Source organism: Thamnophis sirtalis, unplaced genomic scaffold, assembly GCF_051295495.1.
Source record: "Thamnophis sirtalis isolate CommonGarterSnake01/CBP01778 unplaced genomic scaffold, rThaSir2_p1.2 scaffold_7, whole genome shotgun sequence".
NCBI lineage: Eukaryota > Metazoa > Chordata > Lepidosauria > Squamata > Natricidae > Thamnophis > Thamnophis sirtalis.
In genome coordinates this window covers 60,707,211-60,734,984 of record NW_028261387.1, presented here as the reverse complement: position 1 = coordinate 60,734,984, position 27,774 = coordinate 60,707,211, and the positions used below count along the sequence as shown (strand labels likewise).

The 27,774-nt window shown below is 35.5% G+C and overlaps 1 protein-coding gene across 1 annotated transcript in view; it reads left to right on the top strand.

Moving 5' to 3' along the window:
• The window catches only part of NGF (nerve growth factor), a 51,123-nt gene extending 28,597 nt beyond the window's left edge, over positions 1–22,526 (top strand). Inside the window, exon 2 of the mRNA XM_014053911.2 lies at positions 21,659–22,526. Within this exon, the coding sequence (XP_013909386.1) occupies positions 21,671–22,402 (732 nt within the window). The 5' untranslated portion in view covers positions 21,659–21,670 and the 3' untranslated portion in view covers positions 22,403–22,526. The remainder of the gene's footprint in view (positions 1–21,658) is intronic.
• The last annotated feature ends 5,248 nt before the right edge of the window (positions 22,527–27,774 follow it).

Here is a 27,774-nt window from a genome sequence, read left to right as displayed (position 1 = left end):
TTGAACTAAATGTAAAGTAACTCAAGCTGTCACTAGATTTTTTTTAATTAATTTTTTCCAAGATTTTGAGTTGTAATATGAGGCAACAAAGGGAGAATTCATATGGTAGAAACAGCAAGTCCCTAAGGTCTCATATGGATAACAGACCTCTCTCATTTAGGAACAAGAAAGAATCTCCTGAACATAAAGAGAGACCAAGTATGCATCTGCTGTAAAGAAAAGATACCGTCAAAGGGCTTTGTTATGGGATTTTCCTCCAAGGAGCCCAACTCCATAGTTTAATGGTAGAATTGTGAGATGAGTGAAATCACCTGTGTTTATAAACTAATGCTAGGCTTTGAAGTAAAGGTTAATGCACAGTGATCTATTTACCATTAATAGTTTCTTTGTTATTGCATCTGCTCTGAAACATCCATTTGCCAGTAGCATTAGAGGCTGTTTTTCTCCCTGTACAAATGGCAGTATGTAGGAAAAGAAAGCTTTTTCTCCATCCTCTGTGGTCCTAAGTTTCCCTGCCCCACCCCTTTTTTTAGAAGCACATAAAATGCAACTGCAATTTTCTCACAGTGTCTAATTTGTATGTGTGGTGGATGTCTTTAGTTGAGGAGTGGCTTAACCAGCAAAACTGAGCTATATAGCAGGTTGAGAACATTTTTCTTTGCTTCTCTTTCTGCCATATTATCTACCGGTAAAAGTTGAACCGGCACAGGCAAAATGTTCAACTGTCATTTCTGTCAATTAATTTGGCGAGTTAATAACATAAGGCATTCAATATTGCTGGAAGCAGCGGGTATATTTTGGCAAATATTTAGTTGACAACGTTGTACCATTAATACTACTTAGCCCATGTGCCAAATTTTACAAAGTGAGCATCTTCACTATTAGCACAAGTATTTTAATTGGGGCAAACCCTGTTTTGGAAAGCAAGGTAACGATATATTTTAAGTAAATTTTGCAGTTCTTTCAAGTCTTCTTGCCATCCCATAAGCCTTTTCTATAAGGAGTCAGCTATATTCAGAAAAATATTCAGCTGTTGAATTTGTTGAATGCAAATAGATAGTAAGATTTTCTTTTCTTTTTACTCTGTGAAATGCAGATTTTTTAACATTTGAGAACCAGAAGTAGTTGCCATGACACATGACAAGAATCTTGGAATGTTGTCTGAATATCATGCAGCCAAACTAACATAAAATATACAGCTGCATGATAAAACTGTAAAATTATTGTTACAAATTTCATTGGAAATTTCTGTGAACTTCATATAGTAGCTCTAGTGAAAATCACTTGAACTATTCATTGTAAATTGCAATTTCCCAGGACTGATATATTTATATAGATTTTTTTGAAGTAATTGTAAGCCTATAATTAAGTACAAGAGGGATGCAGTGGCTCAGTGGCTAAGACACTGACCTTGTCAATCAGCAAGTTCAGCAATTTGGTGGTTTGAATCCCTAGCACCGTATAATGGAGTGGGCTCCCATTACTTGTCCCAGCTTCGCCCAATCTAGCAGTTCAAAAGCATGTAAAAATGCAAGTAGAAAAATAGGAACCACCTTTGGTGGGAAGCTAACAGCATTCCATGTGCCTTCGGTATTTAGTCATGCTGGCCACATGACCATGGAGACATATTCGAACAGTGCTGGCTCTTCAGCTTAGAAACAGAGATGAGCACATCCCCCTAGAGTAGGGAACGACTAGCACATATATATATGCATTGACATTTTTGGCAGCTGCAGCACACTACTGGCTGATATTTATATTTTCCACTAGGACTGCTAGCTGCTTCTTACAGTTACTACTATTGAGCATGGTACCATGCATTGTATACATGTTCATTTGGTTTTTCTTGCCTAAATGTAGAACTTTACTTGTCTCACCGATGAATTGCATTTTGTTGGATATGGCCCATTTCAAGTATGTCAAGATCCTTCTGGATATTGAGCCTATCTTATAAAGTGTTTGCTATTCCCCACAGCTTAGTGTCATCTGTAAATTTGATTTGTTCCCATTCACTTAAATCATTTATGAAGATATTAAAGAGTAATGGGCCTAAGACAGAGCCTTGAGGCGGATCTAGGACAACTCACCATGGCCAACTTGCTGTGTCCAACTTGCCATGGCCAACTTGACACAGGACAATTCAACATTATATTTATCATTTTATTCAGTTACTTTTATTATTGGTGTCCATATTTTTTGTCAGAATTATTGTAACTCTTGTATTTCTGGATTGCCTTTATTATTGGCCATGGTTCCCTTGAAATTATTTTAACTTTTGAATTTGTTGAATTGTCCTTCAGTGAGTTGTCCCATGACAGTTTGGCCATGGTCAGTTGGCTGTGACAAGTTGGCCTATCCACCTTGAGGTATCCCATTGTGTACCCCTCCATGTAGATGTAGCTCCATGGTTTTGAAATTGCTTAATGAATTTCTGCAAACATTTTTGTATTTTTTCTTATTTGAAATGCTTTTCTAAACTGATAGTTTTGTTCAATATTTGAAATATAATTAAGCATTTTGTGATTTTCTGTTTGAACTTCTCAAAATATGTATTTTTCCAAGCTCTTTTTCTTATGTTAGATTGCAAAAGAGTTGGAGAATGAATCTTGCCATCAAAAATATTTCCAGTCTCTCTCCCCACCCCGCCCCAATCCCCTTTTCAATAGTTTTCTGCAATATTTTGTTTGCCATGTTAGCACTTTAAAAATTCTGGTACTAAGTGGTTTGACAGCATCTACAACAAAGAAGTAGTTTAGACAGTCATATAGATTTCATTTTGTTAATGAAACAGGGTTTGGAAAATAAATGGCCCAAAGAAAAAAGAAACAGTTCTTTTGTATTCTTAACTCATGTGTTTCTCTATCCTTTATGCAGTATAACCATTTTAAAACAATTATTAGACTTTTCTGTTTCTTTTCAGAAAAACTCAAATGGCCTTTAGAAATTAATTCAGTTTGTCTTTAAAGTAAATCCATAAGCATGGCTTTTGCATCCATGGTTATCATTATTAAGAATTTTGTGGCAAATTCTTAACTTCTATTTAAATACAGTGCTAAAATTATTACCCAAATGCTTCCCAAATACAATACTATTGGATAGTCTGATATAAGCCTAAATGCTGGATATTTATAATCCTCATAGATTGGTGCAAGCAATACCTGAATGTATATTTAAAGCTCAGATGAATCAGATACTACATTTGTTAGCACTTTTTCCAACTTGATGCCTAATTTGTTAGCACTTTTTCCAACTTGATGCCTAACCAATATACTAAGAGAGAAGGCAGAGAAAAATTCACTTACTTTGCAAACTGATTTAATTTCACATCAGTTCAACACAATGTTTATTTTTCACATCCTTACTTGATTTAATGGAACTTATATTTATGAACAATGCCTATTTTTAGCATGAAAATATTCAGAAAAAAATAGCAAGAAAGGCTTGTATTTTTTCACAAAACTTTATTGAATTTCAAAAGAAAAGAAAATACAAAAGAACAAAGAAAACCATTGCAAATAAAAAAGAAATTGGGAGGTGCAGACAAACAGGGAACAAAGCTGTAGACAAAAGTAATTTCTGACCTTATTTCTCTACAGACACAGCATAAAATACAATGATCCTTTGAGCTAATGTACATCATAGTACTTCAGTAGTCATAAACTCTACTAGTCATCAAATCCCAAAGTTAAAATTTCATTTCTTTCAATTTCAAGCAAAAAGTCCAAAAGTGGTTCCCAGAAAGCAGAAATGAAGCTAGATAAAGCATTTTCTTTAATCAAAACACTTAATTTCAATATCTTAATTTCAATATCAACTCCATTAACTTTACCATGCATTCATCCATTGTTGGTATGTGTCTCCTTCTATCTCTGAACATTAAGAAGCCTTGTTGCTACTACCAGGTAAAAGAAAGAAAATCAGTGTTCTTCTAATTTGTTTGTCCACCCAACAAATCTAGGAGAAGGGACAGAAGAATTATATAATCATAACTGGTTTCCCTTGTCCATTTAAAGAAGATAAGAAAATGTGAAATTGTAAACAAAGACCTGAAAAAGCAGGTGCTAACTTAAGTTACTTGTTTGGTGTGGCAATCTAAATGAATGTATCCACAATAAATCCACTCTTGGCTTGAATGCTTGGGACTCCTCTGCCCCTACTAACAATTTGCTTTTAGGATTTTTAGTACTTCACTGCATTATGCTTTTCTTTAACTTGAATTCATTATTCCACTCCATAACTCAAACCTTGCATTCTGGGGTTATAAAGAATAGGGCTTAACTGTTCTCAGTGAAATGTTTTCAGGTATTTAAGAGTGATATCATATGCTTCATCTATCTTCTCAGGTCTAGCTATTTCCAGGTCCTTCAACCTCTGTCAGCTCAGTTCCTAGTCCTCTAATCATACTTCTTAACTTTCTTGAAATCTACAGAAACTTTCTTGAAATACTTTAATGTGAGGTACCCACATTAAGTACTCTTTAATGAGAGAGTACTTAAAGTAAGGTTTGACCAATGCAAATAAAAATCACTTCCTATGATTTTCCTACTGTTAATATAGCCTAAAACTGCATTTGCCTTTTTTATATTTAGTCAGTGCTAATTAGAATGTCAGAGTATGATACTCTCCCCCCACCCATTCTGTGCTTTGTTAAAAGTAGCATCACATATATTTCACAATACCTTTTCACATCAGCATTGGTTTTCAGTTTTTGATGCAGTTTTTGATCTAATTATTTGTTATTATAATTTTTTTCTTTGATATCATACATCAGAGAATTGGAGCAAGTTATATTCTCCGTAAAATCAAACATAATTGAATCAATATGTCTGATACATCTTTAGCTTGTAATTATATAGTATTCAATTATACTTTTCATAACCACTGTTATCAGGTGAGAAATTCTTCATTTGATTTCCTCTGTTAACATAGTGCATTTCTTTTTGTTAAAGTTTGTTTTTTTAATTTGCAGTTATTTTCTGTAAGCTAACAAAATTGTGTTGAATGTTTAGTCTCCTGGGATATTAGTTATCCCAGGCAGTTTTACACCATTTGCAAATTTGATAAGCATTCCCACTTCTTCATTTGTTCATTTAGAAAATAAATATGAAAGTTGATGAGTAGAAAGCTGAAGGCTGGGACTTCAGGCAACCCACTTGTTTGAAAAAGACTCACTGATAAACATTCCCTATGTATGTTTTTGAAGCCAACAATGTATTCACTTATTGTAATTGACATGTCTGCCACCCAGCTTCTTATTCAAAATTTCATGTGATATCTGCTCAAATGGATTGTTGAAATTAATGTGTACATATTATATTTTATTCATATACTGTATCCTTGAAAATAAAAGAACATCAATGAGACATGAAGAATTATTACACAAAAGTCTGGCTCGTGCTGTTCATCATACTTGAAAATCACACCTGCCCTGGAGGATATGTATGTATCCTTAAAACTCAGAAAGTGATGGGAGTGGCTGATTTATTTTAAGCATTATCTCCAACTCTTTTGTGTGAAATTATGATTATTTGGCTTATCTCTGCAGGAAGATGAAGGGAATTTAAAAGAAGCTTGCCTTTTCTGAATAATTTCAACAGTGGGTAGAAAATCATTCTTCACAAGCCTTAGGCAACTGATAGACATTGGGTTGCTTATAGTTAAAGCATTGCCACTTATATAATGTAATGTTTGCACAATTCCATAAGCACATAGAATAAATATAGTTAGAAGTAATAGCTTCTCTTATCACCACCTCAACTCCACCCTGATGATTCATGGAATTTACTATTTAGCCAAGCTTCACCATTCTTAATTGTACAGCTTTTGTCTGTACTACAATATTTCAATGATTACTAGCCTCAGTATATAGTCCAGTCCTATTTGTTTATTTATTATTATATGGCCACCCTCATCTCAGTGACCCTGGGCAGCTTACAAAAATAAAATCCCAATATAAAATACAATAAAAAGCAATAACCCCTACCCACTTGGCAAACTTCAAAATAGTTTATTGATGGCCTCAGTTCCGGCTAATTTAACTAGGAATGCAATTGACTGAGGCTGAATTTCTATATCCACTCATTTTAGGAGTAAGCTTAACTGATCTGAGTAGGTTTGTAGACTACAGAGTCAGAGATGCTTTTTGAAATGTAATAGGATATGTTTGTAAGAAGCAGATCACAAAGGCTACCCAAGTAGTTGAAAAGGAAACTTAGTCCTCAAGATATCTGAGCCTCCTCTAGTTTCAGATAGGTTTGAACAACTGATCAATATCTTATAGATGAAATTGAACAAGTAGTTAGAGGTATTTTTTAACATTTTTATTACTAAATTAATCCTATCCATTTGAAATATGATGATGTTATTCACAGAATAAATGTGCTGTGTGGAATCCACAATAGTACAAATGTGTTTCCCTTGCTAGCTCTGCATTTTCTATTTCTGGCTTTTTAAATCTACTCTGTTTTCCATTGTTATAAGTGCACATTCTTTCTTGTTTGAATGTCGCACACAACTCTTCCACCATTTATTTTAAAAAAAACACTTCCACACTTCATAGGCAAGCTTGGTTTTCACAGTGCTAAGTTTAGAACTGTTTGTTCAGAGATCATTTTTGTCTTCAATATCTAATTTGGATTAAATTATCTCATACGTCAACAGAGCTCAGCAGCGGCTGTGTCACCCTGTTAGCACTTAGAATTGTCCAAGCAACAATACAGACCTCTGCAACCAACTCCTCAGAGAATGATAAGGGCTTAAAGGGGTGGGCTGACACCAACTCTCTTTGGTATTTAAAATGTATATAATTTTTCAATTTATTTGTGTGGATATTATTTACATGTTCAACTTTTAGTCATAAATTAATTTGTAAATGAATCCATGCCAGTTATCAAGTTCAAAAAGATATTATTAATAGGAACTGAAATAGAAATGTGTGTTTGTTTCTGCCTTGCAAATTCTCATGAGAGAGATCATCAGGTTCAACATTTTTCTCATCTTTTGAGATAACATCCAGTGTTGTAATAGTCTCTTCAAGGGTGTTTCCCTTTGCTGTTTTTTTATCTCACCAGACAATCCTGCCTACAAGTGCCACCAAAATCATATCAATGCTTGCATTATAAATTTTAATCTCATTTTTAGAAATAGTTTATACTATCTTCCAACAATACCATAATCTACAGTTTTCTCTAGAATGGCCTGGGTGCTAAAACTGAATACATAAATAACTTCCTATCTCAATTATCCATACCTAGCTTCCTATGAAACAGAAAATGCAGCTGCCCTTGTTCTCTGTAGTTCTGCTCTTATAAAACTATTCCTATGTAGAAACAGTTAATTTTAGAAGTCTCGGGCAGTTAAATGAGCAGGATGTCCGCATGCGTATCTGGGTACAACCATGGTTGAGCTGCAAAGCTATACAGTAAAAACAACCCCTCTCCACAAACCACTCTGCGAAATATTAGATGTTTTAAAATTTATATGAAAAAATGTTAACCTAAGAAGGCAGATAAGATGATCTAAACTGAAAAGGAGAAATAAGGAAGTAATTAAAGCATAATATATGCATTGCTGTTTAAAAGGAAAACAAGAGGTAAAATTGTCAGTTCTATGTTATACTGATGTATTTACTTTATTTACTTCTTTAACTTGCATACTGAGGCAATATGCTTAGATATTCACCTTAATTTGTCAGAATGCATGTAAAACATTTATGACAATGTAAGAATCAAAATGTCCTCTGACTTAAACAGAGATTATAGACACCAAAAACACATTTATTTCTCAAATACACTTATTTTACTATTTTTCAGGCTGCTCTTCTCCCTTTAGCTACTTGTTTGTATTTCCTTATGCTCTCAGACAAATGATCACAGATAATTAAGTGTCATAATAAGGGCTGCTGTGGTACAGTGGTTAGAATGCTGTATTGCAGGCTAATTGTCAACTGCCAGCAGTTTGATTCTCACAGGCTCAAGGTTGACTCAGCCTTCCATCCCTTTCAAGTTTGGTAAAATGAGGACCCAGATTATTGGGGGCAATATTCTGACTCTGTAAACCACTTAGAGATGGCTGTAAAGCACTATGAAGTGGTATAAAACTATTGCTATAATCTCACATGGATAGGTAACCAGTCACAATGGAAATGTGTTGAAATAATTCTGAGGAATGCAGGTTGTTACAATAAAGGCAGTGCTTTGATTAGTCACATTGACTAAATTTGGCATTAAAGATCACAAAGAACAGATAAGCAGGTGGTGTCAGTTTCTGGCCCGTGACAGTTTCACCTAAGGCTAATTCACAGACTGATTTATTCCCATTGATGTGCAATATTACTGCTCAATTAGTTTTAATTAAATATAAAATAAAATTTAAAACAATGTAGATAAGGAGATTGCTTATCATTTGCTTCTAGTTTAGTAAAGCAACCTTTAGCGTGGAAGAATAAAAAATTATGTCCAACACACATCCTGAAAGCGTGATACAAATCATTATAGAGAGAGAATGGGTTGGTATGTTGACTCAATAGCTCTAGTGGTTGAAAATGTTGGCCTTTCTAGTCTTGCAACAGGAAGAATATTAAGCTGCAGAGAGCTGTTCTTCATTCAAAAAATACTCTCATGCTGTAAATATGAAAGGTGACCAAAATTAATTTAATAAAATAATAACAGAAATGAACTCTCAGAATTTAGTATTATAAAAAATCATCTTGGGATGTTATTAGGATCCCAGTAAAGCTTACATTGTTGAGATTTCCCAGTAATATACCATCCAAGCATTTCTCTACTTTTTTTTTCATTTTTTTTTAAAAACAGCCAGTCACATTGCATTGCTACTCAATTGAATTTAACATTTTATCTTCCTTCCAATGTAAAATATCACTTTAGAATAAAGACTATGCATTATTAGGACTATGGTTCATCCTATCACCTTTTTTTCTATCCTGATCTCTACTTCTTCCTAGACTTCCTGCTTTAGTTTCAAGGTACAAGAGAATAATTTGGCTCTGGTGAACAATTGTAGTTCAATATCTGCTTTTTGAAGAATTCTACCAGTTAAACCATTGTTCTGAGGTAGTAGCATATGTGTTATCAGCTTCTGAGAGATATACAGCTGGGTAAACATCTGCATATATCTGTCAGCATCTTTGATCAGTGTATTTAATAAAGCTATTATTAACCTTTTTAAAAAATCATTACTAATAATGTTAGTCTTGGTTCTTTCATCAAAAGCAAATAATCAGCTTTTTGCCAACACTCATCCAAGAGAATTGTAAGAAGATGCTTTAATAGTCTTTTAATAGCCCAGGTTGTTAAATAAACATTATCTATGGAGTTGTTATTGTGTTGTTGGCTGCAGTTCCTAGAATAAAATATCTGGAATCTATTTAATCCAGTAAGATTTTTTCCCCAAACACTAGCTGAAAATAGCATTAATTGTAGAGTTCACAATATGTTCAATTTACATATAGAAAAATGTATTTAATGTCTCCTCTGCATCAAATTTAATTCCTAATGGCTTCATAGATACATCTACGGTGTTCGTAGCAAAACAGCAACAACAAGAAAAACACAAGGGGTTTTCCTCAGCCATTTTCTGCCATATTTTAAACTTTCTAATTCAAAGCATATGCTGTAACAGTACACATATGTTATATATACCCAACAGCCCTGGTATTTCTTGATGTTCTTCCATTAAGGACAAATCAGGTCTGGCATGCTTACCTTTTCCTGAATAGTCAGTATTGGCTAGTTACTTACCATTTCATAATCACAAAACACATTTTGTGGACGAAATTATTTATCTTGATGTTTGCATATTTTATCTTTTTTAATGATTTAAAACTTTCCTATAAACCAGCAGTTTGATGGTTCCATGGAAGAGATATAATTTGAATTTGTTCTGTTGTGTCTCAACTATTACACTTTCTGTTCTTTGAACCTCAATGATCCATGAAGACAAAGATGTTCCGAATTTAATAAACAGAGACCTACAAAGTTGCATAAGAACCAGATTACCAAAAACTTAATATGTAAATATGGCCAAACAAAATAGCAAAAAGCTGTTGAGTTCAGTGGAATGGAACATGTCATGGATTTCAGAAAAGGTACAATCTTCTTTCCCTTTATTTTAATTTTTTCTTTATTGAAAGAATCGCCTCACATGTAAGCTGAAAGAGTGAAAATTGCCTGTGGAAAAGGATTCTCTTCAGGTAAAGAATATGAATGATCTTCCCAAGCCGCATTACATAAACACATAGTGTTCCAAATTGCACTGAAGCTGGTGAGGTACTAGCATAAGAACATGAGTAAAATGGACAAATGAAGTTTGGCAATTATAAATTGTCTATAAATAGGCTGGTTGTTTGAAAATACTTACTCTTGTAAGCTTAACCAAAGGGTGTCAAACTCACTTTGTCACATCATCATCACATGACATAACAAGACTTTTTTTCTCCTTCACTAAGCATGTGACACATCTGGCCAATGGGTCATGGGTTTGACACCTCTGGCTTAACCCTTTCAGTAAATATTTGCCCAATTGTGTAATATTGGTGTAGCTTAAGATGTAAGCAAGTTTCTGAATGCAAGGTTGACTAAACGAAATGCAAGAAGTGTTGCTGTATCTGGTATGAAATTAGGAATCTTGATGCATCCATGTGGTTCCTTACATCCTTTCTGCAGCCATCACTCCAAACAATTTTAGTTCAAAATGATAAATTTGCAGGCTCTGACTCCCAAAAACTTATTCATTCTTATGATTGTTAAACAAAAGCAAGAGAAAATGGATAACATTTAAAAATGTATTGATTCTCTTACAATCTGCTTTGCTATTTTTTTCTAATAAAAACTTACCAGATTCCAACTGATGCCACTATTCCTATTATGGATGATGTCTTCAAGAGAACATAAGTTTCATGAGTGTCCTTATATAAAACTTCTGTGTCAAAAGCATACAACCCAACAATATGCCTTTAATTACTCATTGCACATGATTAAGTTTTAAATGTATTGTGCCTGTTCTTCATGTTTTGTGTTAGGAGACATGACAAACCAATGAACACACCTACTTTACAAAGCAGGAGAACAAGAATAAGAATAAAAACTTGAAAAGGGAACTATAGCATTAGATTACAAGAAAAATGTAGGCCAATTACAATGAAACAAAATGAAAATTATGACCAACTAATATAGCACATTTTCCCTTTAATAGGGGACCAGTGGAAATATTTTAGACCTCATTTTGTTTACAATTTAGCACTATTTCAACACACATAGTACATAACCAACTATTAAAAATACATTTGAAACAGGTTGTATTTATATGGTGAGTTAAAATGTAGGCTGATTTTCCTAGCTAGAAACAAAGAAAAAATCCCTTAGAATGACATTACACTAGAACAAGGGTGTCAAACTCACATCATCATAGCATGTCACATGACGTATCACAACTTTCCTCCCCCCTTTGTTAATCGGGCATGGGCGTGGCCATCATGTGACATATCTGGCCTATGGGCTGCGAGTTTGACAGTTCTACACGAGAGCATTTTTAAAACTGAGCATTTTTAAACGCTGTTTCTAAACATTACCTGTGTTTTTCATTGGTTTTTTCTTGTCTACTCTGATACCATTTTTTAAAATGCTGTGTTCACCTGGTGATTCTAGCCAATTAGGAAGCTGTATAATGAGCATGTATGCATAATCTGCACCCATTTAAATATACATCCAGTTGTACACTGAACCAATGTTTGTCACACTGTAATATCTTCAATCTCACACAATTGTATAGGGGAAAAATCTAGTGGTAATTAGTGGTAATCACACTAATGGTGATTTAGGAATTAGCACCTGGGAATCCATTAGTCTGTTGTCAGATAGCTGAAAGAAGCTTAGAAGAAAATATATCACATTCAAAATGATAACTAAAAATGGTATATTACTGTCTATTGGATTGTATTTAACTGTAAAGAAGTATTGCTTTGTAATTAATCCATAATTGAGATAGCTTTTTCTGCAGCAATACTAAGTGACAGGATTTGGGGCTGAGCCAAAGAGCTGTCCCACTCTCAAGCTTTGCAATTCCCCATTGCCAGATGTTTTCAAAAGCTGCCCGTGCTCAGTTGTGGTATATTTAAAGCTCAGTTATGGTGTATCTAAAACTATCCCTTTTGAAAATGTTGTTACTCTGTGGAGCTTGTGGGTAGTCTGTTTATCCATTTGCACTACCTCTTTCTTCACCTCACCTCCCAGCTACTGACCTTAACAGTTTTTTCTAAGAGGAGAAGCAGTTTGATGGGTTTTTATCTCCCTTTCACAGAAACTTATTTCTTTCCCTGATTTATTTTGCATATAATCAGGTACCTATAACCTTTTTAATATAAAGTAAGGATGCTGTTGTTGGGGGATGGGTGAGGGTTGAGTTTTTGTTTTTGTTTGGTTTCCTTTCTGTTTGGAATGAAATAAGTTTAACTGTATCATCCAACAACAACATTATACAATCAACCAGTCAGAATAGAGCTGGAAGGGACCTTGAAGTCCAACCCCATGCTCAAGCAGTATTCCATTTCAGATAAGTCTCTTCTTAAAAACCTCCAATGATGAAGCACCCACAACTTCTGATGGCAAGCTGTTTCACTGGTTAATTGTCTTCACTGTTAGGAAGTTTATCCTTAATTCCAAGTTGCTTCGCCCCTTGATTAGTTTCCATCCATCGTCCTGCCCTCTGGTGCTTTGGAAAATAAGTTGACCCACTCCTCTTTGTGGCAAGCCCTCAAATATATATGGAAAGCTCAAACAGCTTTTGCCTATTTGGTTCTTCAATTTTTTTATCTACTTAGTTTTCAACATCAAAGCTAACACTATATACGTAATTATATGAAGCAATTCCTTTGTAATAATATATTGATGGTTTACCTTGTATTTTTTTTAATTATAGCTGCAAGAGAGATTTTAGAAAGACCAAATTCTGCATTTCAGAGATATAAATTGTTCATTTTAGATTATTTGCTTTGTATCAAAATCTTCTCAAATTTCCTAGGAATTCATTTGCAAAGCTCAAGAATATGAGTTATCCAATTTTAGTTCATAAAAGAACACATTTAAGTGTCATAGATTTTTAGGGTAAACATTTGTTTTAAATAGATACAACCACTGCAAGGCAGCAGATGCAACCTCTGAGTGACATGCTATCCTGCTAATGTTTTGTAGAAGTTAATGATATTTGACTTGTTATATTAGCATATGACTGACTACTGCTAAGTAGATTTTCAGTAAAAATTGCATAGGTTTGCGTGGTAGAGGGGGAGGGGAAGTAGGGTAGAGGGGAATGATGGTGGGAAGACGGAAAGTTGGAGGGGGACGAAAGAAAGGGTGTATGGAGAGTCGAAGAGGTACATTGGGTTTCTATTTTGGGGGGTATTATTGACAAGAGGAATGGCTGTGTTTATTGTTTAATGTTATATGGGCCCGGTTCTGTACAGTATATGTGTGACTGTAAGAAAATGAAAATGGAAAATAAAACTATCTATATAAAAAATTGCATAGGTTTACAGCATATTTTGAAGATTTCAGATCTTGATATGTATCCAAAGTTCTAGAGAGCTGGTAGACTGCTTGTAATATGTGAAAATATATTTTAACCAGATCATCAATAATGCTAAACATATTTTAAGCCTTATCAGTCACATCATCAAAGACACTGGGTCCCACCATGATTTAAAAAAAAGTTATCTACTTTTTCCAGGAACGGGAATAGGCATTCTATTGTAATGTTTATAATGTATACTATTCTAAGTTATATTTAAAGTTTCTAAAACGTTCATATGAATATTAGAAGAGGGTAAATGTTTATATTGGTTTGGATATTCACATTAGGTGTTTGTCAAGTGCAATAATTATTGGTCATTATTTATAATGTGAATTTTATTTTTAAATATTTTGTTATTGAATAGAGAGCCCTCCCCCTCCATTCTACTGAAAAATGAAATCGTTTGGACATCAATGGTATCATACATGAGAAGCTGCATAGATTTGGCTTCTTATTATTAAAATGATTAAAATGAATAGGTTTTGTATTGTTCAAATAGGAAAAGCAAAAAGTATGTAGATCTAAATTGACAACTGGCAAATAAAGTTTTCACTTTGGCATAAAGTAAAATGTTAGTCCTTGTAGACTGGATAGATAATAAAAAAATACTGAAATACTCACAGATATTGTCCTTAACTTCATTTGCTTTATAGAGCTTAAATTATTGGACATATCATTGTTACAGTATCTGGAAAATATACCCCCCCCCCCAAAAAAAAAGAATATTAAAGATACTGCTGAATTGGGATTTTTTTTTCCTTGTTAAAACAAACTATGGGTTGAAATAGAAACTTCTGTTTTCTTAGGATGGCAGTCATTGGAAGTCCTATTCAATTGTTTTTGGCAAGAGCCAATGCTAGTAGCTTTGTGTTTATCAATGTTTAAAGTGGTAGATTTTATGACAAAAATGTTGTTTTAATAGGATAGTCCTATACAAATGTAATCCAGTATATTTTGTGTTTTATGGGAAGATGAGAACACTTGAAATTTGGCATATGTGTGTGGAACAAAAGAAAATTAATAAAGGCTGTACTTTAGAACATAGATTACAGTATAATGAAATATATTATTAAGGGATTGGGATTGGCTGGGAATCCTTTCGGGATCCCTTCCAATTCTGTAATTCCTGATGATAAAATATACATTTGGAAAGGGTTCAATAGAACTAGTAGGACTGTTGGAATCCTTTCAAAGGCCCATGCAGAATGGCCAGATATCTTTTGTTGTGGAGATTGTTCTCAATAATTGAACTCTTCTGGAACAGACCAAGACATTTGGGAATCATGGCTTAGCTTCCCTCCCTCCTCCCAGTTATGGAATGTGTTAATGCAGAGATCAGACCAAAGAAAGAACAAAATATGCAGTCTTTATTTTCTGAAGCTAGTGTAGGTAGAGAATGAGAATTAGAGATTTAGAAACATTTTGGAGAATTTGGTGATGTTTGTTGGGATGTTAAAGTATGAACCATCATCTGTCTCAAACTGTGTGTTTAAAAAAGTTCAAATGGTACAAAACCCTACTTGTTTTCAAGAGCCTAAATCTAAAGAAAATAAATATTGTTATTAGAAACTTTACAGACAAGAAAGTAGATCAGATAATTAGTATGATTTTCTTCTGGTTGGGGTTTTTCTTTCAGTTATTAAAATAGGACATAAGAAAATGCATGTCTCCATTTTCAGGGGGAGAAATTGTCTATGTATTCATTATATGGACCCTTAAGATACAATATTCAGGAGTTGTCCCTTTAAACTTTGGAAGCTCATGTTTGAAAAGATTTAAATTCTTAAACTATTTCAAAAACAATCTCACAGATAATATTGATACTAACAATATATAAGTATTGTTAAAATCAATGTTGTTGCTTCAATACAGCACCCACTGCAAGCAATTTATTTGGCTGCATAATAAACTGAAATCAATATCATTTTCATATCTGATTGTAATAAAGAGTTTGATAATGGAGCATCTCTCTGATCAATAATCTGAGCCTGAGTACCCATGTATTTCCAGTGTAGGATTTCAAGCTGTGGCAAAGAATGAATAACAATATGCCAGTGCATAAACATCAGTTATTTATGAAGTGGACCATAGCTGAGATGTTAAGACTGTAAACATTTTCTTAATCAGCGTTGGCAACTTCATTCAAAAATATTCTGCTCTCTCTGCAATTTAAAGAAACCTCATTCTGAGGGAATATCCTCTCCTAATGGAGCAGGGTATTAGGTTGAATGAAATGACTAATAGGACCTGCTCACTGGCTTGTGAGGTGAGGCTTTTACCTCAGCAAGAGCATCCATTGCTGAGATAGAAAAACCTATGAGGATTGAGGAGAGCCTATTTCAGTGGACTCAAGAAGTCAAAACTGGATGAAACTGACAAAAAGGAAGCTCATGGGGAAAATAGAGGGAGAAGGAAAAACAAGAAAAGCAATGATGGAAAACAAGAAGACCCATGTCTAGATAGATTTTAAAAAGTGAAATATAAGGAATTAGAAGAGGGGAAAGGATCATAGAAAATGCATCAGCTAGTAAGCTTACCTTCTGCTGCAAAAGATTTGCAGTTTGGTTTTCAGTAGTAATCTTTATTATTAGAGGGCCCAGAAGAAAGTAAAAAACTAGCTTGAGCATCCAAGTTCAGAAGTTATTTGGTGCATTGGTGCCAACCCCAGACCTACAGCTAATTGTCATGTTAGCCATAGACTATAATAATAAGGTGACTCCCAAAATGACCAGAAAAAAGCACAAGACAGAGGGAGCCAAAAGGGATCCTCTTCCTCTCTGCTTAAGATAACTTTAAACTTTATTGTCTTTTTACTTGATTCTTATCTAAGGAGAACATCCAGGTCTTCCAATCTGTATTTATTTTAGGAAAACCTTTGACATTAATGAGTAGGATGGATGTGTTTGGTTTGGTTCCTTGTTTGAAATGTAGGCGTTTTGTGTGTGTTTGTGTCCTACAGATATATCTTTAACTTCATAACTTTACATTATTTAAATGGTATAATATGTGTGAAACTGAATGATGCAGGCTACTTCTTGAAATGAGGTTGTAGAGACTGACCAACGTAACATTGTCATCTATAGGGGCATGGGTTGATCCTTCTCCTTTTGCTGGTCGAGATGGGAGAGGGCATTTCTCAGCACCTGACAGATACTCCCTTCTTGGCAAATCTCTGTTCCTTCCCACAGTTTTTTGACAGAGGAGGTACCTATTTTTCCTCCCCTTATAAAGGGCTTGCCTCCTCCCTTCCAGTCTTAGAGATGAAGAGAGAACCTGAGGATATCCTTGACTCAGGTTCTCAGAGGTATTAGTTGAGAGTGGTAAGAAGGAAGCTGACCAATCCATATTTCTGTATTGCTTACCAGAACTAGGCAATTTATGTTAATTACTGACATAATGTAGGGATTATAACTGAGAAACAGCACAAAGTTTAAAATAGCCACCTATGCTAGCTTTCTCTCTTTAGAGAGTAGAGGTTGTAGTTCGATTATATATTTAAAAAACGCTGCATTTATGTTTGCTCGTCTCCAACATCAAGATCTTACTTTTGGAGAATCTTAATTAAAGTGATGATATGAGACCAGGAAGATTCTGGCTAAAGTTCTCACGATATGGGATTCAGCAGGTGCGTAAATTCAGTTATTATCTCTGTCCCATACATCATCTTGAACTCCTTGAGGAATAGGGGGTATACATACCTGTTTATACATATACATACAAGTTAATAAATGTGCCAAAAAAGTGTTCTTTGGGTTTTTTTGAAATGTTTAATACCTTCATGTAGCAGATTCCACAAAAGACTTTCCTGTAGCACACTTTGTGGACATTTTATAATTTCTGCTTGTGACACAATTATTTCCTGAATATTGCCTCCTTTAATTAACTTTAACTACCTTTAACTTGGAGGCATGCACAATATTTTTTATGTTTTTTAAAAAAGCTTACTAGGAGTTTATAACAAATCTTAAAAACTTCTTGACACGTTCCTTTGTTGTTGTTTTTTAAATAAGCTCCTGTGAAATTTTTGCAAAAGCAAACATAAAGCCAGGCTATAATTTGTTGAAAAATTCTGAATCTATAAAAATTCAAATTATTTTTTTTTTAAAATCACTATTATGTAACTGTAGAGCCATTCATTTTACTGTAGGCTAAGAAGTGCGTTATTCCTCCAAAATCCCAGTCAGTTATTTGAAACTATGGTACTAGCAAAAGAATGTTATATTTTTTGTACATTGTCTTTAGTGGTATGGAAAGTTTTGTTTTGTTTTGTTTCTCATCTGTTTGTATTTAATCTTTGCTTAGCACAACATTTGAGTTGCAAAGTGCTAATGGTTCTTTTTAAAACACAGTGTGATTTTCTCTAGATTTATCTATATAAAATAACTTTTTTTCTTTTGTCTTTTATATCTGCTCAAAATACTTAATCATAACAAATCAATTATATTATATTTGTATTCTTAGGACCCCATTTATATTGTTTATAATTATTACAAAATTATTACATTTGATTAACATATAGATATGTACATCATTAAATGATTTTAATAATTTGATTGATAGCTGAAGCCTGCTGCTTAACCTGGATGAAAGTGTGGATTCTTCTGAGGAGTAAGAGGATTTAGTTTTCTATGGTACAATAAAGTTAAAATTAATGTAGATTTTAATAGTCAATATGTATATTAGAAGTGCCATATTGACAATATGGAACAGATATAAACCCAGTCTATAATCAAAAATATCTTTATGGATTTTAGTAATAGAAGATTTTAAAGTAAAAAAACAATACATAAAGACAAATTGTTAGCTTATCAAGAGTTGTTAGAACAGGAACACGGAAAGTATAAGATGAAATCAAAAGTGGAATTGGCTGCAGAGGGCTTTATATCATGAGCTAAAAGAAAATTTTCACAAAATGATGTACCATTGGTTAAGAATCTAGAAAAGTTGTTTAGAATGTATGAAATTTTTTCAGATTCATGTTGGACAGCATTTTATCATGCCTGCTGGACTTGTAAAAACAAAAACCCAGTAATTTTGGGTTGAAATGCATAGAGTAATGCAAAGGATTTTAAAAAACAACCTTCAATTGAAACCTTAACTTTTTTTGCTGGGATTAATGGACAGCGGCCAATTAGTAAAGAGCTAATAAAGATTGTATTTATATTTTTTTTAGTGCTGCAAGTCTTAACAGAGAAATGGTTAGTGAAGATGAAAGAATTAGCAATTACAAATTTAACCTGTTTGATTAGAGAAAGATCAACAATTACCTTGATTAGTGACTGGAAACTCCTTATGGTTTTTTTGTTGAAAAAAGAGAAAAATGAACTTGTGATTTACAGGTTATCTTATGGAAAGAAGGAAGTTATGGTAAAGGAAGGAAATTAGAACAAGAAGTCACAAAAAATGAATCTGTAACCCCTGACAAGAAGACTGGAAACCGCTTCTTTATAATATTTCTTGTTCTCTTCCTTTTTCTTTTTATGTTTCATTTTCTCTTTTTACCATTCTTCATTATTTTCTCTTATGGTTTTTATTTTGTGAAAATTTCTCTAATTGACACTGGTTTTTTTAGAAATTGATAGCAAATCTAAGAATTTTTAAAGAGTCTTGCATGCTGTCCATGAGTTATATCTGCCCTTCCTGAATTTTTAGCATGGACGAATGCATTACTACCAAACTAATAATTATTTTTAATAGCCTTAGTATTTTAATACTGAAACCAACTTGGGTTCTACTATGTAAAAATAGTGGGGAGGGGGGATTGGGGAGAGATTGAGTGAAATAAAAGATCTTGGATCTTTCTTGGGGACTGTGGCAGACAACAAGATATCTTAGAACAACCAGGGTCATTCATATGCAGAGATAACTTGCTAATTATTATTTTAATGATTGCTAAACCAGTTAATATTTGCAACTGCCATACAATATTTTCTCCATATTAACACAGCATAAGCCCTAGTATTTCAGTGATTGTAAAAATTTTCTTTGACTAAGCTTGCACTTTTGTTTGAGTATAGATGGGCATTGTGAATATTGATAAAATTACTTTCTGAGAAGCTAAAGTATTTTCCAGATTCTGAACAAATTATCCAATCTTCTTTTTTAAAGCTCGTATATTGTAAGTATTTTACAGAACCTAACTCTGCTTGAAAATATAAATGTCAATGACAATATTTTGCACCATCACCTGGATTTTAATGATTTATTTTTAAATGGCTTGCTAATCTAATCCTAAAGAAAAGTTCTGATTAAAATTTTTATGTCTAAAATCTCAAAAATGTTGCTATGTTAACACAACACTCCCTTCTTCCATCCTGTTAGAAATACAAATAGCTTTTATTGACATACAATACTTAATCTCTTTTTTTTCTTTTTAGTGCAAAATGATGAATCTCAAATGACTTACAGTAAACAAAACTGATATAGATCTACTTTAGGGTGTGCCTATATTGTCTTTAAATTTTGTTGCATAAACTTTTTTCATTAGCATATCTGTTGACATCAAGAAATGCATTCGACATGTTCTGAATTGCTGCCATGGCCCCAGTGCTTCAAGTGAATCTGAGAAATTAAAGCTTCTGGTGCCTCTCTGAGCTATAACATATTTGGTTTAAAACTAATTTCCTCTTGCAGCACAACAAGCATCTAGCTCTGTTTGTCTCCAGCTTTTGTAGCGCAGTCAGAATGGTGAGGATGGATAGGGATATAGTATGTGGGCTGCATAAATCAAAATAAATATTAGATGGCAGTTACAAAATAAAACTCAAACCTGCTGCTGCCATCTTCTGGCTGGCTGTATTTTTGCATGCTGAAGTATTATACCTCAAAATTAGGTTATATTGCCTCTTGGAATTTTCCTTTCTTGTGATTTTAGCAAATATTTTGCATAGAATCTGCAACCATAGCAACCACTCTGACTGATGATGAGTATCCTAAGATTAAGAGTATTGATTATTTATTAAATCTACTACTAAAAGTATAAATTATCTGAGGAATTCTAACAAAAAAAGAACTTTGAATTTGACACAGATTATTGGCTTTAGCAAAGTATAACTGCAGGGAATAAGAGGATCTATGGTTTGTCAGAGAGCCCCAAAAATAATGACTGGCCGTTGTCTTGAAGGATTTCAGAATGGATGGCAGAACTAAAGATAAACAACAAAGTCTGAATCATTCTCCCTTAAGAGGTTTAGGCTTTTTTCTACTCGGTTCAAGAGAAAGAGACTCTGTTTTCAGAATTTTTACTCAATTGAAACTATGGCCACAATCCAACATGAGATTAAATGCCTTAAACCCTTTAAAGTCAATGAATCTAAGCAGATTTAACTGGATGTTGGATTTGTCCCATGTTTTATTGTACTGATAGTTCTCTGGGGAAACTGACAATTCTATAACTAATATCAGGTCAGGACTTGCATAATAGCTTTTATTCTAGTAGCAAAAAAAACATTTTACAACTTAGTATCGAGAAGCTTTTAAGAAATTGAAGTAAGTGCAGCTTAGAAGAAATTATTCTTCCACAGTCTATTCAGGTAACTAATTTAGTAATATTTTTGTGCTGGCCTTTCTGCCTCTTTTTGTGAACATGTGGGTCATGACAATCTAGATGCAAGTACAGAGCATATTTGAGCTACTTATTTTTTACATGGGCTTTTTTTGTAGAACTTCCAACTTAGTCTATAGAGATTCTTGTCAACATCTGTTCTCTCTATTAATAAACTCAGAACACTGCTTGATATTCTAGTACTTCAGGAATTAATAGTAACCCTGTTTTTTCATGTGTTTGTTTATATGCTACCCATCTCACTGATAAAGTGGCTCTGGGAGGTGTATTGTTTCCTAGCATCCACACTTTATTAAGCGGGGTTGCTGTTTGAATGGCCCTTTCTGCAGTGGAAAGAAAAAGCAGCATCTGGTATCCACATGGCTGGGCCTCTCATCAGATGGTGAAATGTCTTAGCTATACATTTTCCCTGGCATTGCTGCATCAGCATATCTCTCCACTCATCTTGGAGTGGATGTTTTTCTAGGTTGTCTTTGCTCACAGTAACATTCTTGGTTTGATCTCTCCTAGGTGCATAGCGTAATGTCCATGCTGTGCTACACTCTGATTATAGCATTTCTGATTGGCATATGGGCAGCACCACAATCTGAAGATAATGTCCCTCTGGGCTCCCCTGCAACATCTGACCTTTCTGACACCAGCAGTGCTAAAGCTCACGAGGGTCTGAAAACATCTCAAAACACTGATCAGCGCCATCCTGCTCCTAAGAAGGCAGAGGATCAAGAAATTGCATCGGCAGCAAACATCATTGTGGATCCCAAGCTTTTTCAGAAGAGGCGGTTCCAGTCGCCTCGTGTTCTGTTCAGCACTCAGCCCCCACCATTGTCAAGAGATGAGCAAAGTGTGGAGTTCCTGGACAATGCAGACTCTCTTAATAGGAATATCCGGAGCAAACGTGACAGTCATCCTGTGCATAACCGAGGGGAATATTCTGTGTGTGACAGTACCAGTGTCTGGGTTGCCAACAAAACCAGAGCAACGGACATCAAAGGCAACCTGGTGACTCTGCTGGCAGATGTAAATCTTAATAACAATATCTATAAACAGTACTTTTTTGAGACCAAGTGCAGAAATCCAAAACCAGTACCGAGTGGGTGCAGAGGCATTGATTCCAGGCATTGGAATTCTTATTGCACCACAACACACACCTTTGTTAAGGCAATAACCCAGGAAGGCAATCGGGCATCCTGGCGCTTCATTGCGATTGACACTGCCTGTGTGTGTGTAATCAGTAGAAAAACTGAAAACTTCTGATTGACCATTGATTGCTCCAATACTCACTTTCTCCCCATCCCCTACCTCAGCCTGTAAATTATTTTAAATTATGAGGGCTCTATGATATATTTATGATTTATACAATGAAATAAATGAATCATCATAATTTATTAAATCCTTTTGAAAACTGAATACATGATGTGAGCATTAATGGCATATTGTTTCCTGTTAAACAAATATTTTAGCTTTTCTTTAATATGCTTGTCATAGAAAAGTTTCTGAAAAGAGTGTATGGCAGTTTTCAGTGTCCTACACCTGATCTTTTTATTTAAATCAAACTTCATTACATACAAGTCCATTAGGAAGATTCTCCCTCTCCTAGGTCAGAATCATTAGACATCTGAGGAGATGCATAACTATCATTGTTTTCAGATACATTGACTTCTTTCTGTTTATACATTCTAAATATTAGATTTGCAGCTGACTTCTTGTTAAACATGTCTTCATAGCAGTCCCATACACATCTATTCATTTATTATTACTTTATTTTTATCCTATTTGTATTATTTTTACAAATAAGCAGTGAACATATCGATTGATTGATTGATTGATTGATTGATTACATTTATATGCCGCCCTTTTCCCCAAAGGAGACTCAGGGCAGCTCACAATTCAATCAGGGAAGGAGGTACAGACAGGGGGATAAAAAAGATGAGACATAACAATACAAAATTTAAAAACACACAACAACCATACCATTCGAGAAGGGGGGGAAAAACTCTTTAGCCCCAGGCCTGTCGGAACAGCCAGGTTTTAAGGGCTTTGCGGAAGGCCTGGAGGGTGGTGAGGGTTCGAATCTCCATGGGGAGCTTGTTCCAGAGGGTCGGAGCAGCCACAGAGAAGGCTCTCCTCCGGGTAGTCACCAGTCGGCATTGGCCGGCGGATGGAATTCGGAGGAGGCCTAATCTGTGGGATCTGATCGGTCTATTGGAGGTAATTGGCAGCAGGCGGTCTCTCAAGTACCCAGGTCCAATACCATGAAGGGCTTTATAAGTGACGACTAGCGCCTTGAAGCGTATCCGAAGACCAATAGGCAGCCAGTGCAGCTCGCGGAGGATAGGTGTTACGTGGGTGAACCGAGGTGCACCCACAATTGCTCGTGCGGCTGCATTCTGGACAAGCTGAAGTCTCCGAATGCTCTTCAAGGGCTGCCCCATGTAGAGCACGTTGCAGTAGTCCAGTCTAGAGGTCACAAGGGCACGAGTGACTGTTGTGAGGGCCTCCCGGTTCAGGTAGGGACGCAACTGGGGCACCAGGTGAACCTGGGCAAATGCCCCCCTGGTCACAGCCGACAAGTGGTGTTCGAAAGTCAGCTGTGGGTCCAGGAGGACTCCCAAATTGAGAACCCTGTCTGAGGGGCGTACTGTTTGACCCCCCAGCCTGAGAGATGGAAAACTTGGCCAATTAGTGGGAGGGAAACACACCAGCCACTCGGTCTTATCCGGATTGAGTGCAAGCTTGTTATCCCCCATCCAGACCCTAACAGCCTCAAGGCACTGGCACATCACGTCAACCGCTTCACTGAGTTGGCACGGGGCGGACAGATACAACTGTGTATCGTCCGCATACTGATGGTATTTTAGCCGTCGAATGATCTCACCCAGCAGCTTCATGTAAATATTAAACAGGAGGGGGGACAGGACCGAACCCTGTGGCACCCCATAATTCAGGGGCCTAGGGGTCGATCTCTGTCCTCCGACCAACACCGACTGTGACCTGTCCGAGAGGTAAGAGGAGAACCACCGTAGGACAGTGCCTCCCACCCCCACCTCCCGCAGTCGTCCCAGAAGGATACCATGGTCGATGGTATCGAAGGCCGCTGAGAGGTCAAGGAGCACTAGGACGGAGGCATGACCTCCATCCCTGGCTCTCCAGAGATCATCAGTCAGCGCAACCAAAGCCGTTTCCGTGCTGTAGCCAGGCCTAAATCCCGACTGAAAGGGATCTAGATAATCAGTTTCCTCCAAGGACCGGCGGAGCTGAAAGGCCACCACTTTCTCAACAACCTTCCCCACGAAGGGGAGGTTGGAGACTGGACGGTAGTTGTTTAAAACGTACCTTTCAAACATACCTTTCCCCCCCCACCCCCAGAAACAATGTGGATTGGGCTGAGAGAGAGAGAGTGGCCCAAAGTCACCTACCTGGCTTTAATGGCTAGTGGGACTTGAACTTATAGTTTATGCTTTGCCTTTTTTACGAAGTGTATACAAATTTATTTTTCCTTTTATAGGAAACATTTTGCTTCCTATTTTATAACAGGTAGTTAAAAGCAACTACTTTTTAGTTAGCTCCTGGCAAAATTAAAACTAACCTGAGGCCAACTGGATTTATGTCTAATTCCATCCCTATCAGGGTTCCAAATAGCATCCTCTGTAAAATAATATTTTGAGGCAAGAGATTCCTCAAAACACCAATTTATTAGAAGAGCCATGTTGGCACAGGGGCACAGGGGTTGAAAGTTCAAAACCCTGCCCCAACACCCACTAGTCCATCACATGGTCCAATCAGTCATTGCACAAATGAAGATTCCTCTTATCCACATCCATTCAGGTGCGGGGATGAGGTGACCTTGGCTTTCTGAGAAGGAATGTTATTTTGGCTACACATCTCCCAAGCTCCATACCATCCCCACTCCCAGTTCCCTATAGTTACTATGTTTGAATATGTAGCAGGCTTGAGGCCCTATTCCCCCCCCCCCATAGCAAAACTAAAACCAACCTGAGGTCAGCTAGATTTACGTCTAACTCCATCCCATTTAAATCAATAGAACAAATGTGTCCTGACTGTTGTTTCGTCAAGACATAAAATCCAATTTCACACATTCGTGTTTCAAAATAGGTTCCATTATTTTCAATACTATTTGCTCTCAAGTAAGTATATGTAAGATTATCATCTCATATGGCAACCCAGAATGTATTTACTTCAGATTTATTCATGCTCTGTTCTATTTGGCAGACTTTCTCCATGGTAAGTAATTGCAAGATTGCTGTTTTAGTTGCAACTGATTTGGTTAGGCTTGGGATCAGTGCAAAACTCCATGGATTAGTCTAAACATTGATGATCTAATATCCAAAAGTTATGTTTGTGATAGAATTTTAATCTACTCAAAGCTGAATACACAGAAATAAATAATAGAAGGTTTCTGAGAAAACAGACCTTCTGATAGAATAAAAAAAGTACTTTTGGGTTGATTTTTAGGAATAAAGATCACCCTGGTCCTTTAAAGTCAGTGGAAGTTACTTGTGAAAGTTATCAATGAAAATGTTGCAAATGATATTTCTCCCCTCTCCTGCCCAGAATTTCCAGCCATTTTCACTCAGAGGATGAATTAAAATTGAGTACCTAGTTGATTGCCACCTGCAAATGGAAGATTGGATGCAGAAAGAAACACAATTGGTTGCACATGCAGGGTATTTAGAATTGATTCACTGAAATGTAGTTTGATTCATTGGAGTTAAAAATTTGGACTTTCAAGAGTTTTTTAAAATATAAATATAGTTTAAACTTCCCAAACTTTGTGCCATCCATACAAGTACATTTCAACTGCTATCATTCCCAACTAATATTACATGTGTACATGCTGGGTGGAAATGATGGGAAGTGAAATCAACCACATCTGGAGACACATTGGGAAACACTTTTTATCATACTGTTGATAAATGCAGATGACTTCATTTGGCTAACTGATATTGGGGTTGGAAGTGAGTTTGTTTACACAACTTTTTAAAATAGATTTTGGCAATTTTTAAAGGAATATAACCCATAAACAAACGTTCTTTTCTCAGTTTCTCTCCCACACAGGAGAAAACTTTTTAATCTTAGTGACTCATTGGGGGGAGACCTACAATGTGTGTTTCAGCTCGTTCAGTCTGCATTAAATAAATCTTAATTTCATTGTTTTCTTTGAAAAAGTAGCATCTGCTTTTAAGAAGCCAGCTCAAGATAAATACCATGCAAATTTCAACCTACAATGTCTTTCAGAATAGTGAAATCTTAAAGGGAAAAACAATTCAAGAAAATTAGGAAATTCTTTAAAATGTGATAATTAAGGCCCAAGCTTAATACCAAACAATACCAAAGAAAAAAACAAATGGGAATCATTTGTTGAAACTGGCATAGTTGCATAAGAAAGGTCTCTGATTAACTGAGAAACCAAAAGGACAAATGGAAAGGCATATAACAAAAGCAGAATATCAGGAAACAGCTTGAATCTATAAGGAAGACAAAGGCTTAGAATGAACTGAGGCTTGTTTTGAACATCAAAAGTAACACATAAAAAAGCATTCTTTGGATGTGTGTGGAACATAAAGAAAGTCAAGAAATGGGTTGATCTGCTGGCTGGTATTGGCAAGGTAGTGATTTGCAATATGAGGAAGGCTGAACTGTTTAACTCCTAGTTTGAAACTGTCTTCGCAAAAGAAAAAAGGATCAATTGGTCAAAAACCACAGAAGAGAAATGCAAATCAAAATATGTAAGGAAAGAATATCTAGTTATTTTGGGTGAATTCAAGTCTCTGGAACAACATTGGTGCTGAACAAGCAGATCTTGTCTCAGAACCACTGGCTACAATCTTTGAACCCCTGAAATATAAGGGAACTTCCAGTAAGATTGGCTAATCTTGTTAAAAGGGGGAAGATGGGATCTGAGAAACTAAATTTAACAGACTTAGATGAGGAGATAGAAGGGATGCTTATTGAATTTCAAATAATATAAAGGTGGGAGAATAGCTGACACCTCAGAAGATAGGTGAATCTTGATAGATTTGAATATTGGGTCCTATCCAGTGGTGGGATTCAGCCAGTTTGCACCACTGGTTCAAACTGAACTGGTTGTTAACTTTCTGGGCAGTTTAGTGAACTGGTTGTTTTAAGAAAACATTAGGGCAGAGAACCAGTTGTTAAATTATTTGAATCCCATCACTGGTCCTATCCACACTATATATTAAATGGTGAGATATATAAGACTCTGAACTTTGGCAGGAAAAATCAATTTTACAACATAGATGTACTCAGCAATAGTACTTACTAGGAGGTTTTTGGGTAGCCAGGTACACCATAAATTAAGCATGGACCAGCAGTAAACTGCATTTGCCAAAGGAGCCAAAGGAATCTTGTGCTGCATTAACAGAGGTAAAGATCATGGGAAATAATAGTTCCACTCTATGCTAAGCTTGATACCACACTTGGTATTCTGTATCACGTTATGGTCAATATAAAATAAGAAGGATAGATAATGAATAACCTAAAATAATTCAGAGAAAAGTGAGGTGCTCAAAGGTTAAATCCAATGAAGAACAGTTAAAGGGAAAGGAAATGTTCCATATAAAGAAAAAACGCCTAAAGGGAGATAT